The 15391-nt window shown below is 51.3% G+C and overlaps 1 protein-coding gene across 1 annotated transcript; it reads left to right on the top strand.

The window, feature by feature from the left end:
• The first annotated feature begins 6429 nt into the window (after positions 1-6429).
• On the top strand, positions 6430-15001 carry DLL1 (delta like canonical Notch ligand 1). Its single transcript, XM_051615590.1, has 11 exons — positions 6430-7099; positions 7310-7621; positions 7851-7911; positions 8176-8433; positions 10845-10905; positions 11414-11544; positions 11685-11854; positions 11993-12209; positions 12908-13700; positions 13820-13934; positions 14325-15001. The coding sequence occupies exons 1-11, from the start codon at positions 7040-7042 to the stop codon at positions 14328-14330; spliced, it is 2184 nt and encodes a 727-aa protein (XP_051471550.1). The 5' UTR covers positions 6430-7039; the 3' UTR covers positions 14331-15001.
• Positions 15002-15391: the final 390 nt, after the last annotated feature.

Genomic DNA, 15391 nt, shown 5'->3' on the forward strand with positions numbered 1-15391 from the left:
AAGCGTCGCGTACCGAAAGTGCTTGAGAACCCCCGAGTGGTACAAGGGAGATTGATGTGGAGCCGTGGCTGGACGGCCTGCTGAGCAGTGCTGGCCTTGGGCACACAAAGCGGCCCGCGGCAGCAGGACCCGGCCCGCAGCAGGGAGGGGGCAAGGGCTCTGCTCTGCTGGGCGCTCGGCAGGGCAGGGGAGCTCCGTTTCCCTGGGGTGCATCCCTAAGCACAGGCCGGAATAACAGGCCTGGTGGCAAGTGGGCCGGGAGCGTGACCTGCTTCCACCCTGTGGGCAACAGGTGGAGGGAGACCTGAATAACTTCACATCTTTTCAGGGGGTAGAGAAGGACATGGGAGAGCTGATGGGAGGATTAGATCAGATGTTATTGCCGGTGAAAAATTAAACAGAGTAGTGCTCCAGGGAGCACAGATTAATATATTTGGTGACTCCGTGTGCACAAAGCCTCACCATTGTAGCTGTGTCTGAATGCCTGTGAATAGGATGGAGCATATGTGGCCTGTCACCGCAGGTGCCCACATCTGTTCGTCTCGGGGCAGATGCTCTCAGAAAAGGGGAGAGCAATTCCAAAAGCTCGGGCCCGCCCCATCCATACCCATCCTCTTTCTCATAATCACCTTCTGCAGAGGAGTTTCTGCTCCCTTCTCTCTCCTCCCCCACTGCCTTCCCTGCACATAGAGAGATGTGGAAAGAAATAGAAACAAGGCAAATTGGAAGTGGCTCGGGAAGCCCTGGAAACATACAACCAAAATGCCTCCCCTGCCCTCAGTTTTGCTAGCAGCAGGTTTTGCACCACAGCCAGTGCACAGTGCTCAAGATCTGCACACTGTGTGAAGGGGGCTGCAGGGCACAGAGGAACAGAAAAAACCTTCATGCATTAAATGCAGCATAGTGCAGTGGCACGCTGGGCTGGCTGTCACAGGGGAAGAGTGGTCTGTGCAGCCACTGTCTGGAGGGGTAGTTTGCAGCTACTACTTGGAGTTCTGGCCTAAGAGTATGATTGATAAAACCGGGGAAAAGAGAAAAGGGGATTTCGCTATAAGAAAGTGTGAACACAGTGAATATTGCTACTGAAGATGGTAGCAGAAGGGAGTTATTCCAGCCATCCAGAGCAATCTCATAGCTGAAATGTAATACATTTTTCTGAGAAGTGCCATCACGTTTTTTATTCCATGTACATGATCTGAGCCCCACTGTTCTCCTTCCCTGCCCTCTAACAGTCAGGCCAAGACGTGCCAGGCCTCAGAGCTGCAGGGGGGGTGCCAGGCTCGCCTGAAAGGGTGCTGGGCACAGGGCGAGTCTCAGGATTGTGGAATATTTGGGGTTGGAAGGTAGTCTAGTGCGAACGCGATCCGTGGTTTCTAGTGTGCCAAAGATTGTGTCACTGCAGTTGAGGAGGGACAAAGAGGCCCGTTCTCCAAACGCAAGGCCGAGCTGCTCGCCGGAGGGGACGCGGGCGTCGAGAGCGCTCGAATCGCCGTGTCCTGGAGCAGAGACCGGGGAAGGCAGCCCCACCCGGCCCGGGGCAGCATCGGGAAGTTTTGGGGGAGTGTGCTGACCTGGCCTGGGAGGACCCCAAGGGCCCAGGGGAAAGCAAGGTGGGGGGAAGCCTCCTTCCTCTGGGCCCCAGCCCTCGTCCTCGGGAGCCTCCCCCCCGGCTCTGCCCCCAGGGATCGCCCTCGGCAGGGGTATGCAGCTCTTCTCCCTTCCCACTTTGGAAGCAACGACAGCTCACGCACACAAGTGACCAGTTTTATCCCTCATAGTTTCCCAAAAGCAAAATCACGTCGGAAGCAAGCCAGGGACCGAACTCAAACAAGTTGCGCAAAGGAGCGGGACGGGACGGGGCAGAGGGGCTTTCTCCTCGTGTGCAGTCGGTAAAACACATACAGGGGCCACTTCGGGATTTGCCCAGGGAAGGGTTGGAGAGCAGCTGGCTGCAGTAATCTCCTCGGGAGACAAAGGAATGCCCTGTCGGTCCCAGGATCACAGGTAAACACACAACCATTGTCATGAAAATGAGGGGCTAGGATAGGGCCGGAGCAGATGATTTGCGATTTGAAAAAGGGGGCTGGGGGGAGGGAAGGCCCGGAGCTGCTTATCTATCATCTGGCCTCGCTGTGTGCCAGCTGAGCCACGCGACTGCCCTTTCTTATTCTAATCAGCACATGCCTTTGCAACTTTGGGCTAACCTACACGCTAAACTTCTTAATCCCCCTCCCCGCATACGGCAAGGGCGGAGGAGCGCCCCTCCACCACCGAGGCACCTCCGTACCCCTCCCCCGCTCCCCCCTCGGCGCGGGGCACCCGGCGGCGGGGCCCGGGGCAGCGCCAGCACCCGCTCCCACCGCCTGCCCTCCTCTCCCGTTCCATCCCGCTCGGCCCGGCCCGGGGGGACAGGTGAGGGGGGCGTGCGGGGAGGGCTGCGGCGGAGGGGCAGCCGCACACACATACCTCCATAGGGACTATAGACCTAATTAAAATATTATGCACACTCGGCTACACATAGCTCCACACGTACGCGTCCCTCCGTCGAGGCACCGTTCGCCATATGCCCGGAGCCCTCCGTCCCGGGAAAAATCAGGGTTGCGCGCCAGCGATGGCAGCGCTTCTCCCTAATTAACAGACCCCCCCCCCCCACCTCTTTTGAAGTGACTTTTCCCATAATCTGGCTTGCTGAGAAATAAAAGCTGCGGCTGATGGGGAGCTCACGGTCGCGCTGCTGCGCGGCGGGACACTAAATCCCCGCCGGGGCAGGAGCAGGGGGCCGGCGTTGCGGGAAGGGTATCAATTAGGGGCAAGGAAGGAGAGCACAATGCCCCACCAGCCCCAGCGAGCCTCTGGCAGGAGGGGCCGGGCCCGCCGCGTCCCGGCCGTGAGGGGTCACCGCGACCCGGTGGGGCCCTGGGCACCGCGCCCGCCCCCGGGGGGTCCCGTCGCCGACTCACCCTGGCGGGGCGGGCGCGGCCAGGCAGGGCGTCGGGCGGGACCTGCCGCCCGTCCCCTGCAGCGGGGATCGGCGGTGCGCGGGCGCGGTTAACACCGCGGGGACGGCGGGGGGCGGCGGGCGAGCGCGGTGCGGAGACACGCGGTTGGGAGCGAAAAAGCGCCATTTGGTTGGGAGCAGATGGCTGGCTGGGGGGCTGATCGCGTCTAAAGGCGTGTCATCCCCCTTCAGCGAGAATCCCTAAGGGCTCCCCTTGTCTTCGAAATCAATGAAAATTAAAGTGCAGAGAATGGATGAATAGTTAGACCTCGAGTCCCTCCTTTGTTCGCCTCAGCTACTGGTGGGCAGGAGTTAAACTACAACAGCCTCCTATAGAAACACTTAAGTTAAACAGTCTCCCCGTTAGCCCAGCATCTGAAAGAGAGAGGGAGAGGGAGGAAAAAAGCAGAAAAAGGAGCTTTCTGCTTGATTTCCCCAATACAGAATCGCGTGGCATAAATTAAGCCGGAGAAGAATGAGCGCCGTGGGCAGGATCCTGCCGGCTCTCACGGCGCCTTTCAGTCACGCTCAGCAGCGGTAATCGAGAAATCTGTGCCACGTCAATTTAACAAATACCCGGTACCGAAGGGGGGTTGTTAAGGATTTGGGGGCAAGTTTTCTCGGGTTTTTTTTTTTTTTTTTTTTTTTTTTCTTCCCCTATCGCTAGGTTAAAGCCCTCGCGCGTGTAACTTTTTATTTCCAGTTTTATAAGCAAGAGGATGCTAATGGACCAACTATCTATCTCTCATAGATTAAAAGATCCGCTGTGATATATCACTTCTCCCCTCTACCGACGGGCTATCCCAAATTTCAAGACAGATGCTGCCCCCCCCGCCCCCCCGATTAGTAAACCCGATACGAAGTGATTCTTTCCCTTCACTCTCTCCCTTTCCCGGGGATAAAGCCGCAGCAAAGTTTGCGAAGCAGCGGCAAATCACTTGAAAAGATGTTGACGCTAGGTGGCAAAAGTAATGTACTGTTAAACCCGGCGCTGCTGCGGGGCGCGCTCCCGCCTTCTCCTCCCCCCCCGCCCCCGCAGACGCCGGGCATGGCGGGGGCGGGCGGCCTGTCCCCGGGGATGCACCGCCCGCTCCGCTCCCTCCCGGGTCGCCCTCCTTATGCCCTCGCGATCGCTGCTCCCCTCTCTGCCCAGATACAACTTCGGAGTAAAAAAAAAAAAAATCACCCCAAACATTCCTGTACATTTAAGCGCCAAGGGGCGGGGAGAGGGGAAGAGTACCTGGATCCTAGATGGGTCGTTCGACCAAAATTAGATGTAAAGGACACACACGTCGAGTGGCCGAACGTTGCAAAAGCGTAGATACTTGTTTAGTAGCGAGGGTACCTGCTTCGATTTGGGGTAGGTATTATAGACCCCCCGTAAATTAACGTGGGCAGCTACTGTCCTGAAACAGTAAAGAGCTGGGCTGAACGAACTCATTAGTGATTTTCTTTTAATTGCTATTACCCAAAGCTTTTACTTTAAGAAGTCTTTAAGATTTTTTTTTTTCCTAGCGCATTGTAAGATAATTTGTGATCAAGACATCTGCTTCAATGAAAGTCACATTTTGCCATGCAAATGCACGTTTCAGCCCAATAAAGTCGCCATAATAAGGCTTTTAGCATGGCATACCTACAGTGAGGTTATTGTAGCCAAATCCTCTCCTTTCGCACACAAGCTTAATCTGTGCTGAAATGTTCTGTTACAATTAAAATGACATTTACAGAGACAGTTACACCTTGCATCCTAATGAATCCGCTTGCGCCTACCAAAGGTGTTCGAACAGAGGGCCCGAACAAAGTGGAAAACGTTGCTTCGAGTGACATGCCAAAGTCGCCCTCCAACTTTTATCCCCCGCTTCCATCATTAAGAAACTGCTCAAATGGTAATCATCTCTATCCCCCTTTCACGGCACCAGTAAATTCTTTTCTATGTTTTTAAGATCAAAACAAAAGTTCTAGTGTCTGATGGATATGTAAAAAAATAATAAGGTGACGGTTGGTGTAAAGTTGGGTTGATTTTTAAATTTATTTATTATATTTTTTTTTTTTACGGAGGGGGGAAGTGCTGGAAGGGATTTCTTTAAAAAACGTGCGGACATTGTTGTAGAGGCAGTAGCGTGCGCCGAGGGGAGCTCTTTCTCTCCCTCGCATTGTGCAGGGAGCAGGTGCTGTCTACATTACCATACAGCTGAGAGCACAAAGAGCTAACTGATTCAGCCCTCACACAATAACAAACGGCCTTAATGACAGCCACGCGAACGACACACACCAAACTCACTTTTTACTAAGCTGAAGGAGGAAAAAAAAAAGAGAGAGGGGGAGAGAGAGGGAGAGGTTGCTGGTGATGATGATAATAATCATAGAGGGGTGCGGGACCCAGGCGGAGCGAGTGGCTCTCTCCGGCAGCGGTGCTGGCGGGGAGGGGACCCGCGGAGCCCCGCAGACGGCTCCCCTCTACAGGTCCCCTCTGCGAACCCTCCTGCGCTCTGGCCCGCCGCCGGGACACCCCCTCCCCCCTCCTCGGGGACCCCATTTTCCTCCGCCGGCGGGATGAGCGCTGTGAGCAGAGCCAAAGGAAGAGGGAGCCCTCGCTGGGTGCGCACGAATTCTCCCCCCCCGCCCCCCATTATCCCGGTTATACCAGGGGAAATGCGGTGTGAATTTCAAGGGATCAGATTCCCCTTGTGGCTCTCTGGTTCCCACCTCCCTCGTCCCTTTAAAGCCGAAGATGCCCCTTGGAAGTGGTCATGATCACGGAGTTACTTTTTGGGGCACAGCGGCTGCTTTGCACTTTTCAAGAGGTAATTACAGCTCGTCGTCCCCGGGGTTGTTTTCTCGCCGGAGCGTGTTGCGCTGCCTCTCGCCGGTGCAAGAGGGGGTGTTACCCTCTCCCCAGAGCAGAAGGGGGATTCTTGGGGTTACCAAATTTGCAGGAATGTAAATGAGCACGTTTTGTGAGCGCGGAGGGGAGGGGGAGGAGGGTTGCACATTTTACAGCTCACTGACCATTTGGCGATCCATTGAGAGGAGGGTTTGGAAAAGTGGCTCCTTTGTGACAGCTCTAGCCAGATTGGGGGGCTGCTCATTTGCATCTCATTAGGCATGCAGGCGGCCGGCGGGATATAAGGGAGGCAGGCGGCCAAGGAGAGGCAGATCCTTAGCGCTTCACCCTCGGAGAGAGCCGCCGAGCCGCGGCGCAGAGCAGAGCAGAACAGAGCAGAGCAGGGCAGAGCAGAGCAAAGCAGAGCAGAGCAGGCATCCCCCTCCCCCTTAAGAGCATACCCGGACACGTTCAGTGAGCCGCTATTGAGACACGAGCTTATTTTTGTTGGCTGGGATTCCTCTAAAAACAAACGTAAACCCACAACAAGGCAAGAAAGCTTCTCTTCTTTTGAAAAAAAAAAAAAAAAAAAAAAAAAAAAGGGGATCAAGGCTCCGACGTGACCTGCTGCCTGCCGCCGCTGCCGTTTGACACCCGCCAGCCCCGACGTGCGCAGGGCGAGCGCAGCCGCGCAGAGCCGCTCCCGCATCTCACCGCACCGGGAATTACCGCCGCTGCCGCCCCGTCCGCCGCTGCCGCTGCCAGGGATTGCCAGATCGCCGATTTTTAACCTTCCTTGGGAAGCCTTTTCTCTGTCTCCGTTGGGAATTAAGTTGCTTTTAAAAATTATTTTTTTTAATTATTTTTTAATTATTTTTTATTTTTTTTTTCTTCCTGGAGAAAAGGAGGAGCACCGTGGATTGGGAAAGAAAAAGAGTTTAGCAGATTAATCTTAACTTCCCCTCCCTTCTTTTTTTTCTTTTTCTCTTTTTCTTTTGCTATCCTAAAGAGCTGTCAGTAGCCGACAGTCTACACCAAGAGGTATCAACAGAGGGGAAAAAGAGTCTGAGACACCCCTGAAAGAAGGAGACCGTGACACTAACGAGCGGCTTTGGCCGCTGAGTTTTTTTCCCTTCCCCCGAGAGACGCTTTCCCGTTTCCCGCTGACAAGAAGACAAGAGGGACGAAAGCGAGGGCATCAGAGCTGCCCCTCCAAAATGGGAGGTCGGTTCCTGCTGACGCTCGCTCTCCTCTCGGTGCTGCTGAGCCGCTGCCAGGTAAGTGCCTGCCGGGTGGGGGGCAGAAATACCTGCGGTGGTCCCTGCACCGGGGAGTCCCGTGGACTGCTGCTGCCTGTTGCAGCTGGGAGAAGCAGGGAGGGAGGTCGGGGAAGGGGGTGTCAGTCCAGCTGGTGCCCGGCGGGGCGGGGGTCGGGCTGGGGGGCGCGTTGCTCGGCGGGTCTGACGGCGGCTGTCCCCGCCCCGCAGGTCGGCTGCTCCGGGGTCTTCGAGCTGAAGCTGCAGGAGTTTGTCAATAAGAAGGGGCTGCTCAGCAACCGCAACTGCTGCCGCGGGGGCGGCCCCGGCGGCGGAGGGCTGCAGCAGTGCGACTGCAAGACCTTCTTCCGCGTCTGCCTCAAGCACTACCAGGCCAGCGTCTCCCCCGAGCCGCCCTGCACCTACGGCAGCGCCATCACACCCGTCCTCGGTGCCAACTCCTTCAGCGTCCCCGACGGCGCGGGCGGCGCCGACCCCGCCTTCAGCAACCCCATCCGCTTCCCCTTCGGCTTCACCTGGCCTGTAAGTGCGGGGGAGGGGGTCGGTGAGGGAGGGGGCGGCCCCCATCCCATCCCACCCCATCCCACGCACCCGAGCCACCCCAGCTGGGCAGACGCCTTTCTAAGGGGTCACTGATACCCTGGGGGTATCTGAGGAGACTGATAACTCCTGGGGGCTGCGGGCATGCTCCCCTGGCTCTGCCTGCTCTCATACTCTCTCGGTGGGTTGTCTCTGTTCCCTGTTTCCCCAGGGCACCTTCTCGCTCATCATTGAGGCTCTCCATACAGACTCTCCTGACGACCTCACCACAGGTAACTGTCCTGAAACAAACTTTCCCTGAATAATCCCAACTCTCTGGCCCTACTGAGTTCCCCTCTCTGCGGCAGAGTGCATTCCCCCCATCCCATCCCTGCTTCTCGTTGGGAGACCATGGGAAGAGAGGCCAACCTGTTGGCACACATCGCTATCATCCTGCCTCTGCAGTTCCCTCCCACCAGAGAACCCCAGAACATCCTCCTACACTCCTGCTGGCTTCAAGCTTCTTAATCACATCTCTCCTCTCTGCTTTCACACAGAAAACCCTGAGCGCCTCATCAGCCGCCTGGCCACCCAGAGGCACTTGGCGGTGGGGGAAGAGTGGTCCCAGGACCTGCACAGCAGCGGCCGCACTGACCTCAAGTATTCCTATCGCTTTGTGTGCGACGAGCATTACTATGGAGAAGGCTGTTCTGTCTTCTGCCGCCCCAGGGATGATGCCTTTGGTCACTTCACTTGCGGAGAGCGTGGCGAGAAAGTCTGCAACCCAGGCTGGAAAGGCCAGTACTGCACTGAGCGTGAGTGTCCACCTTCTTGTCTCCCTGGGTGCCAGTTGCAGCAGTGTCCCCTGAGTGCTTGGGGAGGGGGGTTCATTTCTCTGACATCAAGCCCCATGGGAGAGGGGGAACTAAACTGCAGTGGGTGGGGATCTGGTGCTGTGTACAGGCTTTACTTGTGCAAGGGCATGGGAGGCCCTCAGCATTGCCACAGAAAGTTAATGCAGACAGCCCCTTAAGCTAATAAAGTGTCAGTGCCAACATTATACGCTTCCTCCTTTGCTATAGGTATAAAATCTGATAACACAATGTTCAGCAGTTGCTTGAGGATTTATTAAAATATATCAGGCCTACTTGTTATACCTAGCCACCCCTTCAGTCATGGTACATTGATATCATAACCTCTGGGGTAAATGGCTTCAGGAGAGGGAGCTAGGCTTTGGCAACATCCATGTGGCAGGCGTATTGGTTGGCTTGTTATAGTCTGATGTCTTGCCACCTTGCTTTTAGAAAAGTATTGGGAGGTCCAAGACACTCTCTGGTCTCTAGACCATACATGTCTTATTTGGGGTACTCCTAAACTGCCACTAACAGAGATTGTTTCACCTGGAGCCACAAGAATATTAAAATTCTTTCCTATCTCTCTTCTTTGCCATTGCCCTGATCATTACTACTAATAAAGCAGTGACGGACATAAGTTTTAAAGTATGTCTGAGCTTGAAGTTGTTGAGGAATGTGGAGTGTTGATACAGCAAGAAAAGCTGTGACAGTAAGCAGATCACAGAGAGGATGTCAGATATCTGCAGCTTTGTACGAGATCACTGCCCTTTATAGATATATAGCAGTGTACACGTAAACACACAGACAGGGCTCCGGCATGTGATGGCATTCCCTGTTTGTGTGCATACATGGGTCTGAAGTACGCTGGCAAATGACATATTGGGCGAGTGCTCCTCTCCAGTCATCAAAGTGCCAGGCAGGCAGGGAGAAAACAGTTACAGGCTGTATAGCAGCCTCTTGGTTTTCTTCTTGTTGTATTTTTGTTTTCTTAAAGCCCTCCTGTACTGTGGTCTCAGCTGAGCTGCTATTAAGTGAGTCTAGATTGATTAGCTAGGATGCTTTTAGCAGTTCATGGTACAATGTTGCACAATTAACAGCAGGCACAGGGATTTCCTTTGATAATGTTTAAAATAGGAACTACAACCTTTCCCATGATGAAAAGTGCCTAGCCAGTTGTGTCAAGGGGTGGGGAAAAAGGAAGCATTTTGATAATGAGCTCTTTCGGGGCTGTCAGCACTTTCGGATGCCTGTACATTGCTGCCCTTCCCATGGCAAAATAGAAGGCTGTCTGTCTTGACTCGTTACGTATGCTCTTCGGTCTGCTTTCCCTCTCAGAAAAAAGCAGCCTATAGCAGTGATGAAAACCTACTAGGCAGGGGAAATGTGTTTACGTGTGCATGCAAAAAGAATGTTTTGCCGTTAGCGAGCAGAGCTGCCAGTCACAGATTGCTTCCCGTTGCCTTGCCCCCAGCTCCATTCTTTCCAGCTCGGAGGCGATCTGATTATCAGCGCTGATTCTTTCTTTCTTTCTTTTTCTTCCCCCCTCCTTCCCCTCGCATGCCATTGTCTCTGGCTGGCTTTGTTGAATTAAAACTTTGCAGTGCCTGCTTAATGAGTTCCATAACCAGGCAAAGTAATGAGCAGAAGTCCCTTTTCCCCCTTCCCTCATCCTCCCTCCTGCTGGCCCGCTTACCTCTTTTACCAGGGCTGCACCCACCCACCCGCCCCTTTTTGGAGCGGGGCGGAGGTGGGGGGAGGAGGGAGGAAGAACTTTAGACTTTATTTATTTGAATAAGAAAAAAAAAGTTTTTTTTTCAGCGAAATCACGCGCGTGCCATAGATTAGCTGTAGGCAGGGATAGGCTGCCTGGCCGCCGGCCGCCTGCCCCATTGGCTCCGGGGCTGGGGTATTGTTGCAGTGGGGCAGCTGCTGGGAGAGAATAGACAATAGAGCAGCTGTCTTGCACTGGCACCCTGCACACCAGCTGTCCACTCTTATCTGCACACACACTTTCGGGGGATATTAAGAGGTGGAGCTGTGTGCATAGAATTGAAAAAAAGGACTTCTGACCCTCACTGGGAAGGGAAGGGGGGTGAGGGGCTGTGGGGAAGGGAGCAATTGTGAGCCCTCTTTTGTCTGTGTGCAACTGTATTAAGAAGAATGCTCATCCCCGGCCATAAGTAAAGTGCCCAGTTACCAGGGTGAGATCAATACTCCTGCAGACTCCAGAGATTAACTCAGCTGCGCTTAACTGCCCCGACCTAGTAAAAGGGGCTCACTCCCCACCTGCAAGGTGCTCTGAGAATTGGACTTCTGAAAGGGAAGTGTTCAGCCCCAGTGCTGATGTCTCTCCCTGCTTGGTTTGTTTACAGCAATTTGTTTGCCCGGATGCGATGAGCAACACGGCTTTTGCGACAAACCTGGGGAATGCAAGTAAGTTTTCCACTGCCTTCCCACTCCCTTCTTTGTCTTTAACATTGATGCCATTGGCCATTTAAAGGGCCCATTTAAATGCCTTTCTTCATATTAGATAGTAATATGAGAAAGCCAGGCGATGCCAGATCAAAGAATTAATCTACCAGTCAAACATCAGTGTCATTAATATTAACTTGATGAGTTTACAATGCTGTGTGTAAGATTTAGCTGTTTGTTATTAGAGTAAACAAATTAACTACCTGGAACCATGGCTCTGTCTAAGGAAGTGGAAGACATAGCTGGGACTGATGAAAGCCGATTCTGCGGTTGGACTTCATGACTTTCTCACACGAAGGATCACTGAGGGCTTTTAGGAAACTCGATCCTTGGCATCAGTGTGTTTGCAGAGTTTGTGATAGAGTTTCCAACTGTGAGAAGTCTAAATCTGATGAGACTTTGTTTTTTTTTTTTTTTTTTTTTTTTTGGTTTTTTTTTTTTTTTTTTGTTTTGTTTTGTTTTTTTTCAGATGCAGAGTGGGTTGGCAGGGGCGATACTGTGATGAGTGCATCCGATACCCGGGATGCCTTCATGGTACCTGTCAGCAGCCTTGGCAGTGCAACTGCCAGGAAGGCTGGGGTGGCCTTTTCTGCAACCAGGGTAAGTTCTCAGTCATTGCCTGAGCCTCTTTTTTAAAATGCAGAAAGCAAGCAGCTATATCCAGCTCACCCACCCTGTGCCAGCCTTGCAAAGTAGCAAGTAGCTACTCTCTTTTTTTAAAAAAAATAAATCTTTTACAGACCTGAACTACTGCACCCACCACAAGCCCTGCAAGAATGGTGCCACATGCACCAACACTGGTCAGGGGAGCTACACTTGTTCTTGCCGACCTGGGTACACAGGCTCCAACTGTGAGATTGAAATCAATGAATGTGATGCCAACCCTTGCAAGAATGGTGGAAGCTGCACTGTAAGTTTAAGTTGCTTGTGCCATCTGAAACCCTAAGGGAGGAGTTAATATCAGTTTTCCCAATTTTCAAAATCCCTTTTTTGATTTCAAAGCAACTTCAGATAAATATTTTTACAGTTTCTCATTTCTTTCCCCAAGGATCTTGAGAACAGCTATTCCTGCACCTGCCCCCCAGGCTTCTATGGTAAAAACTGTGAGCTGAGTGCAATGACTTGTGCTGATGGACCATGCTTCAATGGTGGGCGGTGCACCGACAACCCTGATGGGGGATACAGCTGCCGCTGCCCACTGGGTTATTCTGGGTTCAACTGCGAAAAGAAAATAGATTACTGCAGTTCCAGCCCTTGTGCTAATGGTAAGACCAAGCATGCAACAGTGACCTTCTAAAAGGAGACCGTCCAGTTACTTTGGCTTCTGGACTGGAGTTCATAATAAGGCCCTATGGACCAGTCATGGTCCATGTCATGTCAATAGTTGAGTTGTTGGAGGAAGTGTACTTAAAAGGTACTGATGTGGTTTGGGCCACTGATGCAGATCATATTTTCTCAAAGGGTGACTGTGGCCAGGTCACTTAGCCTGAAGCTTCATGCATAAAAATATGGAGGATTATACTTGCAAGTGTTTTGCAAAGACACTGAGGTCTGTGGATGCAAAACACCATACAAGTGCTAAATATTATTACTTGCAATCTGGTAACAATAATCTTCCCCTTTTGATTAATCTAGTGAAGACTTTCTTTACTGCAGTACTTTCATTGCCACTCAAACTCTGTAACTTGAGATTGTGGTGTTAACTTGATCTGGACTAGCTTTGTTGTGCAAGCTGAGTGAAATGTTAAAAAGGGAATAGGACAGAGAGTTAAAAATAGGTCTGATTATGTCCCTTTAAAAAACCCTGTACAGTAGATTAGACTTGGCAAACGTTGAGTTAACATCTCAAAAAGAAAGCTTCTCTTGGCTGCCCATTGTGGTGATCACCCCAAGAGCAGCAGGTGGGAGGTTGTTAGGTCTGGCTGCCCACTACTCAGTGCTCATCTCCCTTGATGTCTTGCAGGAGCTCAGTGTGTTGACCTGGGGAACTCCTACATATGCCAGTGCCAGGCTGGCTTTACTGGGAGACACTGTGATGATAACGTGGACGACTGTGCCTCCTTTCCCTGTGTCAATGGAGGGACCTGCCAGGATGGCATCAATGACTATTCCTGCACCTGTCCCCCGGGATACAACGGGAAGAACTGCAGCACCCCGGTGAGCAGATGTGAACACAACCCCTGCCACAACGGGGCCACCTGCCACGAGAGAAACAACCGCTACGTCTGCGAGTGCGCCCGGGGCTATGGTGGCCTCAACTGCCAGTTTTTACTCCCCGAGCCCCCTCAGGGGCCGGTCATCGTCGACTTCACTGAGAAGTACACTGATGGCCAGAACGCCCAGTTCCCCTGGATTGCTGTCTGTGCTGGGATTATTCTGGTCCTCATGCTGCTGCTGGGGTGTGCTGCTGTGGTCGTCTGTGTCAGGCTTCGAGTGCAGAAGAGGCACCACCAGCCTGATGCCTGCAGGAGTGAGACTGAGACCATGAACAACCTGGCGAACTGCCAGCGTGAGAAGGACATTTCCATAAGTGTCATTGGTGCCACTCAGATTAAAAACACAAATAAGAAAGTAGACTTTCACAGTGATAACTCCGATAAAAATGGCTACAAAGTCAGATACCCATCAGTGGATTACAATTTGGTGCATGAACTCAAGAACGAGGACTCTGTTAAAGAGGAGCACAGCAAATGTGAAGCCAAGTGTGAAACATATGATTCAGAGGCAGAAGAGAAAAGTGCAGTACAACTAAAGAGGTATCTCTCACAACTGAGCATATGAGACAGCTTGACTCTGGGGGCGGGGTGTGTGTGTCTCATAGGTAGTGTTAAGCAGCAGCCATCTGACCTGTGTTGTCTCTCTTTGTCTTCAATAGTGATACTTCTGAAAGAAAACGACCAGATTCAGTATATTCCACTTCAAAGGACACAAAGTACCAGTCGGTGTATGTCATATCAGAAGAGAAAGATGAGTGCATCATAGCAACTGAGGTTAGTATACTGCCTGGCAGTTGGGTCCGCAGAGAAAAGTATTGCTGCAAGATCCCCACCTAGAACCTCAGGGCAGCTAATCTCTTTTCCATGGTGCCACATCAATTTTTACCTGTTGAAATCCATCCAGCTTGTGTTTGTTGTGCTGTGGATGTTGTAAAGACAAGTTCAGTGACTTGCTGCTGTGGATGTTAGGGGTACGATGACTTTTGCAGACAAGGGCACAATGATAGTGTGGTTGTGGTCTGCTGACCCATGCCTTTATGTGCTTCATGCACAGCCCGTTCTTGCCCAGTGTAAAGACAGAGTCCTGACCCTCTGCAGCCTTACAGCTGTCTTCTTACTTTCCATTAACCTTTCCTGATCTCTGCTCGTATTTTCTTTCGCCAGGTGTAAACCAGAGGTGATATGGCAAAATGGTTGTTCACAACAATTTCAGAGGAGACGTGCCCCGATGAATGCTGCTGAAAGAGGAATGGGAGATAGATTCCTTCACTGACTGCTGCTGAGAAACTAAATTCAGGCTTGAGCTGGTTCTCTACTGAAGTTAGCAAAGTGACTGCAAAATAAAGAAACAAGATGGACACCAGGCAAGGGTCTGTGTTCAAGGATTACTGTTGCACTGCCTTTTATGAATTTTATCATTGCACTATGGTCAGTTGCTTTTCTATATATATTTAAATGAATGGACTTAATTACTACATAAGAAGCATGCACTGCCTGAAGTGTATATTTTGGATTCTTATGAGCCAGTCTTTCTTGAATTAGAGACACAAACACTGCCTTTATTGTCTTTTTTGATACTAAAATGTGTTTTTACTAGGTGAGAAAAATTGTGTTATTTTTTTGAATCTGTAAAAATATTTTCATGATAATTGTAAAGCTTGAGTATTTTGTGATGTTCATTTTTTATAATTTAAATTTTTTGGTAAATATGTACAAAGGCACTTCGGGTCTATGTGACTATATTTTTTTGTATATAAATGTATTTATGGAATATTGTGCAAATGTTATTTGAGTTTTTTTTACTGTTTTGTTAATGAAGAAATTCATTTTTAAAATATTTTTCCAAAATAAATATTATTAATGATAACCAGAGTGCTATGTTCATTCCGTAACTGATGATGAACTGACTGAACCTTGCAACTAGGCATCTGACAGGCTTCTGTGAACTCATGGGTGGATGGAGTATGACTGAGACCTGTCACAAAGACTGGGGAACAACTCATTCAGTGTAGAGCATCCCTCTTTTTCCCCTCCTAACCTCCTGAACTGTTGACCCCACAGTTGTGCTCACTCTTACCTCAAAGGTAAATGTCTGCCAAAACCTCGAGTCATGTTTGCTCAGTCATGTTGGGTTGTGTCCATATAAACACATTTGACATCACTTCCTGAGGAAGAGCAACACAAGCGCACTCCATCGTGAACCAGATGTGGGGTTTGCTGTGACTCAGCTT

The sequence above is a fragment of the Apus apus genome, chromosome 3 (genome assembly GCF_020740795.1).
Source record: "Apus apus isolate bApuApu2 chromosome 3, bApuApu2.pri.cur, whole genome shotgun sequence".
Classification (NCBI taxonomy): Eukaryota; Metazoa; Chordata; class Aves; order Apodiformes; family Apodidae; genus Apus; species Apus apus.

Bases quoted from the DNA above. Each gene is read 5' to 3' on its own strand.
- DLL1 (XM_051615590.1), top strand. From the start codon at position 7,040: ATGGGAGGTCGGTTCCTGCTGACGCTCGCTCTCCTCTCGGTGCTGCTG. The intron at 11,545-11,684 runs GTAAGTTCTCAG...AATCTTTTACAG, and splicing joins TGGCCTTTTCTGCAACCAGG to ACCTGAACTACTGCACCCAC. The intron at 13,701-13,819 runs GTATCTCTCACA...TGTCTTCAATAG, and splicing joins AGTGCAGTACAACTAAAGAG to TGATACTTCTGAAAGAAAAC.